Below are 13922 nucleotides of genomic sequence, written 5' to 3'. Positions count from 1 at the left end.
CCCAGCCAGGCTCTTAAGAGGATTCTGTTAGGTTGTCCAAATTCAGAAGAAGGGAAGGGCACCGGGTTCTGAGAAGTGTGTGGTTTTCCCCTCAGAACCACCTTCTGAAATGAGCTCAGATATGTGAAGCCTGAGGTCACTGATGAGACGTTTTGCTTCCTTGCAAGTGTCCCTTGGTGGGAACTGTGTGAGATTTCTGGGACAAGAATGGTTCAGAGGGTTGCGACACGAGCCATTGTATTTTTTATCTTTCCATGGGGCCCTTTCCACTCCCTACCTGTGCACGTGACAGCGGCAAAGACCCAGCACTGCCCGTAGCACGCTGGCTGGCAGCCTGTGGCATGCCACTGCCTTAGGATGGCACGCTGCCCGTCCACTCCACAGGGTTGATGCCATCTGAGTTATTCTCGCTCCAGTCTCCATTGAGCACCCCACAGTCATTGTTGCTGTTGATCTGAAGAGAAGCCACATGTAGAAGCATTAGAAGCAGCCCTTTCCTCAACGAGATGTGAGCTGTGGGTTGCCTTTACAAGGACCCTGGGCCTGAGATGCAGGAGGCTTTGATCTCATTTTACCTGGGAGCTTCCAGACCTGCTGGGGAAGGGGTGAGGGTGGGAAGCCAGCTATTCTGACTTGTGTACCACTATTAATTAGTTTATTATTCTGTTTCTACCACCCTCTTAACCCTTCCATCCCCCATCCCTGCAAAGCCAGAGCTTGGCTCTAAGAGCAGAAATTTAGAAACAACGAGACCATTTCCCAAACCAGAGCTACACTTAGTCTTTTCCAAAAAATGCAATTTGGAATTAATGAAGGTGATGGCCCACACCCAGCTCTTTCAGAGCTCAGTTGAGAAAACCTGTTACCCACATTCTTTCATCAGTCTCATCAAAAATGGCTTTGCTGGAGGACCTCTGACTCTCGACTCTTCATTCCCTCACTGCAGGGCAACCGTGAGTGGGCAGGGCTCCCCTGCACAGCTTCCTCCCTCCCTGGACACGCCCTGGGTGGGCAGAAAGAGACCCAGCCTCACCATGGCACACACCACTCTGCTGATGTGGACGGGGCTGCCCCGCAGGGCATAGTCTGTGGCTGGGTCTATCTGGAAGTTCAGGGTCTTGTCTAGCAGTTCCAGGCAGGTGTCTATGATATTCTCTTCAAACTGCGAGAGGAGATGCAGAGATGCAAGGTGCCCAGACTTGGCACACGTGATATGAAAAGAAATGCATGACCCACCCCGCCCAGCTGTCCAATGGAGTGCGTTTGTGGAATACAAGCCCATTTGGAAGGAAACTGTGTCTAGCAGTACAGCCATAGACTGCCCTGCCTCTGGGGCAGGTACAGGGTCTCAAAGCTCTGGGGTCACAACTCACCCAGTTTGTAGGTCCTGCCTGTTAAATTCCTGTAGTTTTTCCCAATGAGTCTGACTGGCTGAAACATCTGTTTCTGCCTCTTCTCCCCTTTAATCCCACACTCATGGAGCTCCTGGGATGTTCTTGCTAAAGCCACGTTGCCTCATCTTCCACCCGCACCTGCTGACCCAGCTCATCACTGGCAACTAGTGCTGAGGTGATGGCCCCGACTTGCCACGGCACCTGTGATCCAGTGGAACTTTGGATTGACTAATAGCATGTGAGTTATGGAAAATTTTTACCGAAGGCAGGCTGACTCTGTATCCTTCAGGCTTGTCATGAACGCCACTTCCTCTGAGGCTTTCCGTGAGCCAGAGCCTGGTTTTTCTCCACGGCCCTGGCCACATCTCTTTACTCATCAGACTCAGTTACAATGCGGTAGCCAAGGTCTGTCCTCCCTGCCTGACTGCATGCGTGTTTCTCTCCAGTTGTTCTTACAACTCTACCCCCAGACCTGGCACAGTGCCCAGCACATAGTAGTGACTCTGTGCACCTTTGTTGAATGAGAGTAAATGACAGCGTTCCATTTATTCCCATGGAACACTGGGCAATAAACAGGATTCGGAGGCTTCTCTGATCCATCTTCCCCAGGGGACAGTTTGATCGGCTCACTTTTCTGCTTTAAAATGTTCAACGGCTCCTGTGGCCTACAGGATCAAAGCTGTAACCTCCTCTACAAGGTGCATAAGACCATCCCTGATCTGGCCCCCTTCTACCTCTCCAGCCTCATGTCTCAGTAACCCCCGCTGCGTCACCGTTTTTTGCTCCAGCAACACCAGATTCCTTGTAACCCCTGCAGCAGGCCAGACCCTTTCTCACCTTTGTGTCTTTGCCCATGCTTCCCTCTGACTGGGATATTTTCCCCTTTCCTTCACTTGGCTAACTGAGTTCAAGCACCCCCGCTCCCAGGAAGCTTCCCTGGCACCCCCATGCCCAACCGAGTGCTCTTCCTCCAGGCTCCCAGAACACCCTCTGCCTGGCGCTCAATCTTTACATACCCCACTGCGTAATAAGCGACCTGCTTATGTGACCAAGTCCCCACTTTACTGTGGGCTCAGGGACAGTGTTTCATTCATTTTCATGCTTCTAGCACCCAGTCCCTTGCCTAGCACTGAGCAGGCATTCAGTATACGTTTACTGAAGAAGAGAGAGAGAGAGAACCCAGGGCTCAGAAGGCATCAACTCCTCACTTCTGTTTCTCACAGATGACAGCCAGCTCCTGTCCAGGGGCTCTCCAGGATCCCCATCTGCCCAAGCTGAGTGAGGAGTTGGGGATGTCAGTTGGGACCAGTTGAGGCTGCCATGTCTCATCTTGACTATAGCCACCCCAGGGGCCGAGGCTAGGCCTGATGCTACATGTGCTGGAGTTCTATTTGGGCAAGTCCAGGAGAGGGACTCATATCAAACTGATACAAGCTCTACAAGCCCCCCCTCAGGATTTTCCAGCCAACACCCCTTCTGAGCAGCCAGAGCTGGCCCTCTCCTCTGCTACCCCGAGAGTGTTTTTGTGCTGGGGCTCAGCCTTAAGAACCCTTTCCCTGGCCTGGCACTGGGCTTCCTGCTGTCGGCTGAGCTTTCAGTGAGAGTCAGTCTTTCAGTAACACAGGAGTTGCAGAGCATTGCAATTAATACAATGCTATTTTTACAAATAAAATCGCATGTTTTAGAATATGCATAGAAAACAAAATGTAGAAGAACATACATTTTGCTGGTGACAGTGCTTAGAAAGACCTTCATATTCTAGGTACCTATTTTTGTAATGTTTCTCTATAAAGTTTTTAAAGCAATTATGTATTACTTCTTAAAAATTTTATACCAATTTTATTTTTTTATTGAAGTATAGTTGGTTTACAATGTTATGTTAACTTTAGGTGTACAGCACAGTGATTCAGTTATATAAATATATATTCTTTTTCAGATTCTTCTCCCTTATAGGTTATAAATTAGGAGCTTGGGATTAATATATACACACTGCTATATATAAAATAGATAACCAACAAGGACCTACTATATAGCACAGGGAACTATACTCAATATTTTGTAATAACCTATAAGAGAAAAGCATATGTATTACTTTTTAAATTTTTTTGGCTGTGCCCCATGGCATGTGGGATCTTATTTCCCTGACCAGGGATGGAACCCATGCCCCCTGCAGTGGAAGCATGGAATCTTAGCCACTGGACCACCAGGGAAGTCCCTGTATTACTTTTATAATAAAAAAGATACGTAATAAAGCAAATAACTAGGGACTTCCCTGGTGGTCCAGTGGCTAAGATTCCATGCTTCCACTGCAGGGGGCATGGGTTCCATCCCTGGTCAGGGAAATAAGATCCCACATGCCATGGGGCACAGCCAAAAAAATTTAAAAAGTAATACATATTCTTTTCTCTTATAGGTTATTACAAAATATTGAGTATAGTTCCCTGTGCTATATAGTAGGTCCTTGTTGGTTATCTATTTTATATATAGCAGTGTGTATATATTAATCCCAAGCTCCTAATTTATAACCTATAAGGGAGAAGAATCTGAAAAAGAATATATATTTATATAACTGAATCACTGTGCTGTACACCTAAAGTTAACATAATATATAGCACAGGGAACTATACTCAATATTTTGTAATAACCTATAAGAGAAAAGAATATGTATTACTTTTTAAATTTTTTTGGCTGTGCCCCATGGCATGTGGGATCTTATTTCCCTGACCAGGGATGGAACCCATGCCCCCTGCAGTGGAAGCATGGAATCTTAGCCACTGGACCACCAGGGAAGTCCCTGTATTACTTTTATAATAAAAAAGATACGTAATAAAGCAAATAACTAGGGACTTCCCTGGTGGTCCAGTGGCTAAGACTCCACGCTCCCAATGCAGGGGGCCGGATTTGATCGCTGGTCAGGGAACTAGATCCCACATGCCACAGCTTAGAGTTCACATGCTTCAACTAAAGATCCTGTGTGCCCTATGCAGCCAAATAAATAAATATATATATATATATTTTTTTTTTTTCAAAAGCAAATAACCGAAGAGGAAATAGTAATCGGGAGGGAGACGCACCGCTGCTCATCAGCCGTGCTTCTGGATGAGATGTTCAGGGGACAAGTTTTCCTCAGTGTGACAGAACTGATCCTAGGGTCTGTCGCCTGGGGTTGTGAGGATTAAGTAAGCGTGGCAGCTGGGCCCCCGCTGGAAACACAGTTAACAAACAAAAAACCAGGCGCCATCATGGCCATTGTCACTGTTGTCCCTTCATCCTCACCCTCTTACTTAGTGGAATTCCTGAGTGGGTGCCTTCAGCTGTCCTTCCCCCTTAAATCCTGTTGTCCAAATCAGACGTGATCAGCAAAGAACACCTTCCAACTTTCTATGGCTGCTCCCCTAGCTCCCAGGAAGGTGTGGGGTCATGTCTCATACCTTCCTGGTGCCATTTAGTTCCCACTTGTCAGCAGTGCTGGGTGAAGCTTGCGTGAAGGGCACCCTCCTACATGCTCCTGCTCCCCTCTCCCTAGGAGCCCAGGGCCTGGATGGGCCATGAACAGGGCTGAGACTCACCTGTCCATAGTTCCAGGGGCAGGGGCAGATCCAGTTCTTGTTCCCTTGGTAGGAAGCCGTAATCATTCACGACATACTCCTGCCTCTGGGGTTCACTGTCCAAGTAGACAGCGTCTCCTGGGAATCAAAGTGGTAGGACACAAAGCAGAAAAGTCATGCCACCCTTCCTGTTCCATTCCCACCCCCAGAAGGCCCAGGGCCATGGAAACTGAGCTTTGGGGAGAGAACCCAGTGACTCCAAGAGGGGCATGAGTGAGGCATCTTGGGGAGACCCATCCCCTACCCCCCATCAACACCAGCGACAGGCTCAATAGGAACATGGGGTAGAAGTAAAAATTACCTTTGGTGGAATTTCTTGGTTTACAGAGCACATTTACCTCGTAGCCCCATTTCAAGGTTGAGGAAACAGGCTCAGAGTGGTAAGTAACTTGCCCAAACCACACATAAGTAGAGTGAAATTTGAACACAGAGCCCATGTGAGTCCATGTTCCCTTCTCTTTCTGCTACACTCAGCTAATCCTGGTTGGAAATGAGAAAACTGGAACCTAGGGGTTGGCATTGACCTCACCATTCCTTCTGTAGGAATTTATTCTAAGCAAAGTGTTTAGAAAGTGCACAAAGATTTAGATACTTAAGCTGCTCATCTGATTGCTGTTTATAACACTGAAAAGTTGGAAACAACCTAAAGGCCCTGTTCTTTGGGACTAGTTAAATAATCATCTCCATCACAGAATTCTGTACACTATTAATATAAGGGTACAAAATTGTATATTTAGACAGAAATCTATGTTTGATATATTAAGCTTGAATAGGTTACATAATGTGTAGGGCACGAATTGACTTTTGTTAAAAACATATGTGTATGAACAGAGGATTTTGAACCCTATTCTAAAAGATGTTAGCAGTATTTTTTTTCTTTTTGCCTGTTGGTGTTCTCTAGATTTTCTGGAATGAACACTTCTCTTTTATGATATAAAAAAAATTTCTCTTTAAAGTTAAGAATGAACAAACAAAAGGCCGTGGGGGCAGATGTCCTCATTGCAGTGTCCTGGAACTGTCTGGAAGCCCTGCCTGAGCCTCAGGTGATGGTACCCTCCCCCCTTCCTCAGAGGCAGCCTCAGACACAGTCTGAGGGTGGGGGTCGCTGGTGGAGAAGGACTCCTGGCTGACATGCATTTTTATCAGGTTTTGGACCAGTGTGGTGGGAGCTGCAGGTTCATGGTTGAGACGCACATCCCTCTCCATAGTGGGGACCAGCAGTGGCCTGAGACAGGGTGTGTGGGTCTCCCCAGCCAATATCTTGGCCGTGGTGATGGGGGAGCCACTGATCCTGACTTCAGCCCCTACCAATCCCTAGCCCCTATAGGTTCTCCCTGAGACCTGGGTGGGGCACAAGCCTGAAAAGAGAAGCCCTCACAATCATCACTCTCCTCCCCACAGCTCAGGGGGGCCCTCAGTACAAGTCTGAAACCCCTAGTCTTGGAGGAGGCCGGGAGATATGCGTGTGTGTGTGTGTGTGTGTGTGTGTGTGTGTGTGTGTATGTGTGTGTAAGAGAGACACAGAGACTGGGACAACAGAGAGACGACAGACAGCTGTCCTCCTTGATTCAGTGGCAGTGCCTCTTCACCGGGCTGATGGGTAAGAGTTCTGAGCCGTTCAGCGACAGGGCAGTGAGAAGTGGTGAGAGATGTGAGGGTTCTGGGTTCTGGCACAACCAGAAGGGGACCCAGCAGGCCCCCTGGGGATAAGGTGGGGGAGAGGGAGAGGGAGGAAGGGAAGCAGGGGCGTCCTTTAAGTCAGAAGTAAGGCTTGGTTGAGTCTGGCCTCTGCCCCCAAAGCCCACCAGACCCACCCCCTACTCTCATCCCTCCCTGCCCTTCTTCCTGCTCTCTCCTCCTGGCTCGCCCTTCCTTCTGTCCACACCGTGTCTGCACGTCTGTGGAACTACCCCTGCCCCCAGGCAGATTTAGAGGATGGGGATTACCGGACATGTGGTGCTGGGACACTCTCTGTAGCTTTGTCTGTCTAAGACAAACACTAGAAACAGCCAAAATGCCCATAAGTAGGGGACTAATGAGAAACATTTGGTACATCCAAACAGTGGAGTAATCGTAGCTATTAAAAAGAATGTACTGATAGGAAAATATGTCCGAAGTTGAATGGTTAAATGATAAAAGCAAGTTAGAGCATGCTTTGTATTAAATAATCTCATCTGTAGTATATATTGTATAATCACACACACATGCATATATGCATAAATACATATTTGATAAAATATAGAACATTTCTGCAAGGCTACACAAGAAAATGTTAATAGGATTTCCTCTGGGGGATGGAACTTGGAGATTGGGATAAGGTTTTACTTTTCACCTTAGACGGAGCTTTTCTTTCTTTCTTTCTTTCTTTCTTTCTTTCCTTCTTTCTTTCTTTCTTTCTTTCTTTCCTCTCTCTCTTTCTTTCTTTTCTCTCTCTCTTTCTCTCCCTCTTTCTCTCTCCTTTCTTTCCTTCCTCCCTTCCTTCCATCTTTTCTTTCTTTCTTTCTCTCTCTTTCTTCCCTCCATTCCTTCCTTTCTCTCTTTCTTTCTCTCTCACATTCTCTCTTCCTTTCTTTCCTTCCTTCCTCCCTCCTTTTCTTTCTTCTTTCTTTTTTTCTTTCTCTCTCTTTCTTTCCTCCCTCCCTCCCTCTGTCCCTTCCTTCCTTCCTTCCTTCCTTTTACCCTGTACTTCATTCCACAAATTTAAAATGGAATGCACTTATTGGTCTTATAATGAAAAACCTCAAGTTAACTTTAGAATGTATGACGATGGTAGATGTTAATAGTAGTCAAACTTAATTGTAATAGTTTTCTTTTTAAGTAAAGATGACTTGGTTCATCATTTTAAAGTTCTGAATAAGTAAATAAATACCAAGGCTTCTCAACCCTGCTTGTTGGTGGTTGGGAGTGGATGCTGAGTACGTGGGATTGGGGAGATTTGTGGGTGGCTAGGGAGAAGGGGTCTGGAAATCTTTGAGCCTGGCCCTCTATGGCACTGACAAAGGGGCAGAGATGAGGGAACCCACACGGTCATCCCATCCTACCTGAGCACCAGGGATTGAAGAGCAGGATGAATTCCCCAAGCTGGTAGGCCGTGACAGACCCCTGTAGGGATTTGATGTGAACCTTCAAGAGGTACTGACCCACGGCCGCCATGGGAGGGGTGCACAGGCTCACCTCCAGGGAGGTGGCCCCAGGGGTCTCCAGTGAGGCGATCCAGGGGCTGGGGCCACGATGACCTGCCAGGCTGAACACAGCCTGAGTCCCCTTGGCCAGGTCTGGCAGTGGTCCTGAGAGGGAAGCAGAGCTGAGGACCTCTGCGGTGACCTCCTACCCCCCCAAATCCCCCACAACACACACACACACACGGCCCCTGCGAGCCATCCGGGGTCCTTACCAGTCTCAGCCAAGAAGATGATGTTGTCCAGGCCTGGCTAGAAGGCCCGGTTCCTGAAGTACAGGGTTATGTTGAAGGCCTGGCCCCGGTGAACAAGGAGGCCGTGAGATCTGATCTCCTCCGTGTGGTGCTGCACGTTGTTCCAGGAGCTTTGGAGGTCGATGAGGGCCACCTCCAGCCCTGTGACAGGACAGCCAGGGCCAGACAAAAGAGCAAGGTTGTGGAGCCTGGTCCAATCCTGTCCACCACTTGCTAGTTATGCAAACTCGGGAAAGAAACTTAACCTCTCTGAGCCTCAGTTTCCAAGTAGGTAAAATAGAATCCATGATACCAGCCTTATAGGGTTGGTATGAGGATTAAATGAGGCTCCAGGCATGCAAGTGCTTCTTTCTTATTTCTTTTCTCCCTTCCTTCCCTGCTTCTCTGACCCTCTATCCCCTTCTCCCGTAAGGAGGTGCATGGTTTTCTGCCTCTGTTTGACTCCTCTTGTAGGCCTGGCCAAGTCTGATTGCTCCCTTCAGTCTAGCATGTCTCCAGATTCACCCCAGCATCCACTTTCTTGGACTTAACAGTTTCACTTGACCCTGCACCAGCCTCCAGATCTGGGAGCAAGTCCCTGGGGTAGCTGTCCCAGGTTAACTGTCCCTGGGTTAGTTGCTACGTTTGAAGCAATTTGCTGGCTCTCTGACTACCACTAACGCTATGTGCCCAGTGCCCTGGGAGCTGGGATGCTGAGGACAGTCCCAGAAAGGCCCACTCCCAACCTCCTGCAGCTTCCACTAAAACACAGACTGACCTCATTGTTCTCCAAGTGTGCCTCCCCCAAAGGGCTCCACTTCTGACTTCTCCATGTTTGGCCATGGTTCTACCACAGTCCCTAGGCACCTGGGTTCACAACCCTTAAATCACAGTTGACTCACCCATCTTCTTCTCAGTGTCTATCCACTCTTGTGTCATAACTCCCTTCACTCCTTCCCTTAAAAAGTCTGTGATATCCATCTGTCCCTTTCCACGTTAACACAGTTCCGACCTCCTCACCTCACTCCAAGTGACTATAACAGCCTCCATCAGGTCTGCTTCCTACTTCTCCACATCACCCACCCCTTAACACATCACCAGATTATCGTCCCTCAAGATAATTTGATCATGCCATCCTTTTGCTTTAAAGGTCCACAGCCCAGCATACAAAAGGCACACTCCTTAATCTGACATTCATGACCCTGCAGACCTGGCTTTAACTTATGCTTGCATTCTCACCTCTCACCACTCCCAGCATGGGCCTTCTCCTCCAGCCAATCAATCCCCAAGCAAATGGTAGCCCTACCTGTTCATGTATTTTGATCCTATAAGAGCCACAACTCAGAATGCTCCTTCACTATAAAGAATTTGTATAACTCAACAATTTAAAAAAAACTCAAATAGGGCTTCCCTGGTGGCGCAGTGGTTGAGAGTCCGCCTGCCGATGCAGGGGACACGGGTTCGTGCCCCGGTCCGGCAAGATCCCACATGCCGCGGAGTGGCTGGACCCGTGAGCCATGGCCGCTGAGCCTGCGCGCCTAGAGCCTGTGCTCCTCAACGGGAGAGGCCACAACAATGAGAGGCCCGCGTACCGCAAAAAAAAAAAAAACTCAAATAAAAAATGGGCAACTGATCTGAGTAAGCATTTCTCCAAAGAAGATGTGCAAAAGGCCAATAAACACAAAAGATGCTCAACATAATTAATCATTAGGGAAATGCAAATGAGATACCACTTCACATCCACTAGGAGAGCTATAATAAGAAAGACAGATAATACATGTTGGTGGGGATGTGGAGAAATTGGAACCCTCATGCATTGCTGGTAGGATTGTAAAATGGCACTTCCACTTTGAAAAACAGTCCTCAAAATGTTAAACATTGAGTTACTATATGACCTAGTAATTCCTAGGTATATACCCAAGAGATGAAAAATGTATGTTCACACAAAACCTGCTCATGAATGTTGACTGCATTATACATAATAGCCAAAAAGTGTAAACAATCCAAATGTCCATCATCTTCTTAATGGATGAATGAAATGTGGTATAGCCACACAATGGAAAATTATTCAGCCATAAAAAAAGAATGCTGGGACTTCCCCGGTGGTCCAGTTGTTGGGACTCGGCGCTTCCACTGGAGGGGGCATGGGTTTGATCGCTGGTCGGGGAAGTTCCGCATGCCGCACGGTGCGGCCAGAAAGAAAGAAAAAAAAAAGTTACAAACACGATTTAAGAAAAAAAAAAAAAAAAGGAATGCTGAATATACTATAACATGGATGAAACTTGAAAATGTTATGTTAAATGAAAGAATCCAGACACAAAAGGCCACATATTGTATGATTCAATTTATATGAAATATGCAGAATAGGCAAATCCATAGAAACAAGTCGATTAGAGCTTGCTAGGGGCTGGGGGAAAGGGAGAATAGGGCATGACTGCTAGTGGGTATGGGGTTTTTTTTTTGAGGTGATGAAAATGTTCTGGAACTAGTTAGTGGTGATGCTTGCAAAACTTTGTGAATTTACTAAAAAAACAACAACACTGAATTGTACACTTTAAATGGGTGAGCTCTATGGTATATGAATTATACCTCAATAAAGCTATTATAAACAAATATGAATCAAATCAACTGTACCAAAATGCCCTAATAAATATTAAACTTTATCCTTTTAACTTCTGTAAGTTCTTTTGATTATTGTGAACATGTACCTTTCTCATAAACTAGTTGTTGTTTTATTATTGTTATTATATAAGAAATATAAACATAATGATCGGCACATTGTAGGTACTCCAATGTTTGCAAGGTTGAATAGAGTTTTCTATTTTTTTATATAATCACCCTGTACTTATTTCATATTTCAGATTCAACCAGTACCTACTGAGGGCCAGTCTACATGTGCTGGGCCCTGTCCTAGGCACTCTAGGACAGTAATGTCATGGAATACTCACCACAACATTGGGGAGATGAAATGTCATGTCATCCACACTTGGAAATGAGAAAACCAAGGTGCAGGTAGGTTAAATGTCTTGCCCAAGGTTAAACCTAGGGTAACTGGCCGAAGTCAGGTACTCTTTCCATTTCCCAGCAGCTGCCACCCACTGCTGGCCTTTACTCGTGTTCAGAAAGGACATCTGACCCACTGCCAGCTGGGAAAGCAGTGCGCTTTTTCCTACTAGGAAAAAGAAGCTCATCCTTTTTGGAGACCAGCTGACTAGACAGAGATTGCTAACCGGCCCTGATTAAGGTTGGGCACATGACCCAAACTACTCAGCAGGTGAGGCAGCATCTGCCTGACAGCAAACACTGGGGCCAAATCTCATCCTCTGGATACATTGTGGGTGAAGTTAATCTCTGCACAGGGATTAGTGCTATAGGCAAATATCAGATATTCAAATAGGAGGTACATTTAATATTGGACATATTTATTCTCCTTGATGGGAGAGCAGAATGGGGTGAAATGATCAAGGAGATAGAAGGGAAATTATAGGAAGAACTTTTAAAGTAATTGATCTCAGGATCTATCCTAGAGAGACACTCCCACAGGAGCACAAAGAGGCATATTTAAGAATGTGCACTGCAACATTGCTTGTGTAACTGAAAAATGGGAGCAACCTAAATACCCATCAATAGAGAACTGGATAAATAAATTACTTACAGCCATACTGTGGAATACTATGCAAAGCGAAAACTATTGTGTTAAATCTATAGGTACTTAAGGGTGTGGATAGAGCTCCAAGTCATACTGTTGAGTGGAAAAAAATCAAGTTGTAGAAAAATATGTACAATATGATGATACCATGGATATGCCAAAAAAACAAAAAAGAAACCACACAAGATAATCCTATGCATTACATTAAGCATATATATATATGAATATAAATGTACAGACAAAAGACTGGTAACAGTGGTTTCTCTGGAAATGAGCCTGGGTTGGGGTGGCAGTCAGGGGACTGTAGGTTTATCTGTAATTATTGCTTTTTTTTTACTCCAACTATGTATTCATTATATTTCTTGTATAATTAAAATTCATAAAAATTTAAACACAGGGGGCTTCCCTGGTGGCACAGTGGTTAAGAATCCACCTGCCAATACAGGGCACACAGGTTCAATCTGTGGTCCGGGAAGATCCTACATGCCGCAGAGCAACTAAGCCCGTGGGCCACAACTACTGAGCCCGCGTGCCACAACTACTGAAGCCCGGGCACCTAGAACCTATGCTCCGCAACAAGAGAAGCTACTTCAATGAGAAGCCCACGCACCGCAAGGAAAAGTAGCCCCGCTTGGCGCAACTAGAGAAAGCCCACACACAGCAACGAAGACCCAACACAGCCAAAAATAAATAAATAAAATAAATAAATTTATAAAAAATAAATTTAAACACAAAAAATAGTAAATGAAGATGAAGCTGTTACATTTGTAGAGCTTTTAGCTCATTCTTATAAATGGTTTTGACTAACCATTTAATCTTCATAGCAGCTCTTTCTAGAGAGAGGAAGTTGATACAGAAAGAAAGATGGTGGGACTTCCCTGGCAGTCCAGTGGTTAAGACTCTGCACTTCCACTGCAGGGGGCGAGGGTTCTATCCCTGGTAGGAGAACTAAGATCCTGCATGCCTCATGGCACGGCCAAAAGAAAAAAAAAAAGAAAGAAAGAAGGATGGTGGTGGGAATATGAGCCACTGACCCTGTGAAGTGGAGGAAGAAGAGAAGAATGAAGATTCAGAGAATTCTGGAGCTGGAAGACAACTTCAGGATGGTTTGGTTCCAGCCTCATTGGTCAGGCATGGGGACTGGAAACTAGAGAAGTGACTTGTTCAGTGTCAAAGGGTCAGCTGTGGGACTTCCCTGGTGACACAGTGGTTAAGAATCTGCCTGCCAATGCAGGGGACACGCGTTCAACCCCTGGTCGGGGAAGATCCCACACGCCGCGGAGCAAGTAAGCCCGTGCGCCTAACTACTGAGCCTGCGCTCTAGGGCCCGCGAGCCACAACTACTGAGCCCACGTGCCACAACTGCTGAAACCTGTGCACCTAGAGCCAGTGATCTGCAGCAAGAGAATGAGCCCGCGCCCTAGGGCCCGCGAGCCACAACTACTGAGCCCACGTGCCACAACTGCTGAAACCTGTGCACCTAGAGCCAGTGATCTGCAGCAAGAGAAGCCACCACAATGAGAAGCCTGCGCACAACAAAGAGTAGCCCCTGCTCGAAGACCCAACAGAGCCTAAAATAAATAAATAAATAAATAAAATTTAAAAAGAATAGTACCTTGTAATACTATAAAAAAAAGAAAAGGGTCATCTGTGGCAGAGAGGGCAGGAGCCCCGACCCCCTAATCCCTGGCCCTGCCCCGTCCCACGGGGCTGTGGAAACAGGCATGTTGGCACTCAGCTGTTTAGCTGGTTTACCTGCCAGCCTCCACCTGGTCTCTTGGTTCTCAAGCTACCAATGATTTCTGCTGTTTTGGGGGTTTCTACTCTTTCTGCCTCCATTCTTTATTTACTCCTCCCTT

The 13922-nt window shown here is 46.5% G+C and overlaps 1 protein-coding gene across 1 annotated transcript in view; it reads right to left on the bottom strand.

Annotated features, from left to right (window-relative positions):
- The window catches only part of TGM5 (transglutaminase 5), a 30019-nt gene that overhangs the window by 15870 nt on the left and 227 nt on the right, over window positions 1-13922 (bottom strand). Inside the window, 7 exon segments of the mRNA XM_055088281.1 lie at window positions 278-364; window positions 367-454; window positions 1034-1162; window positions 4964-5015; window positions 5017-5080; window positions 8044-8289; window positions 8397-8576. Coding sequence (XP_054944256.1) covers window positions 278-364; window positions 367-454; window positions 1034-1162; window positions 4964-5015; window positions 5017-5080; window positions 8044-8289; window positions 8397-8576 — 846 coding nt within the window.

The sequence above is a fragment of the Physeter macrocephalus genome, chromosome 11 (genome assembly GCF_002837175.3).
Source record: "Physeter macrocephalus isolate SW-GA chromosome 11, ASM283717v5, whole genome shotgun sequence".
In the NCBI taxonomy this organism is placed as follows: domain Eukaryota; kingdom Metazoa; phylum Chordata; class Mammalia; order Artiodactyla; family Physeteridae; genus Physeter; species Physeter macrocephalus.
Note: the sequence above shows the minus strand (reverse complement) of the source record. Positions and strands in the feature narration are given on the sequence as shown.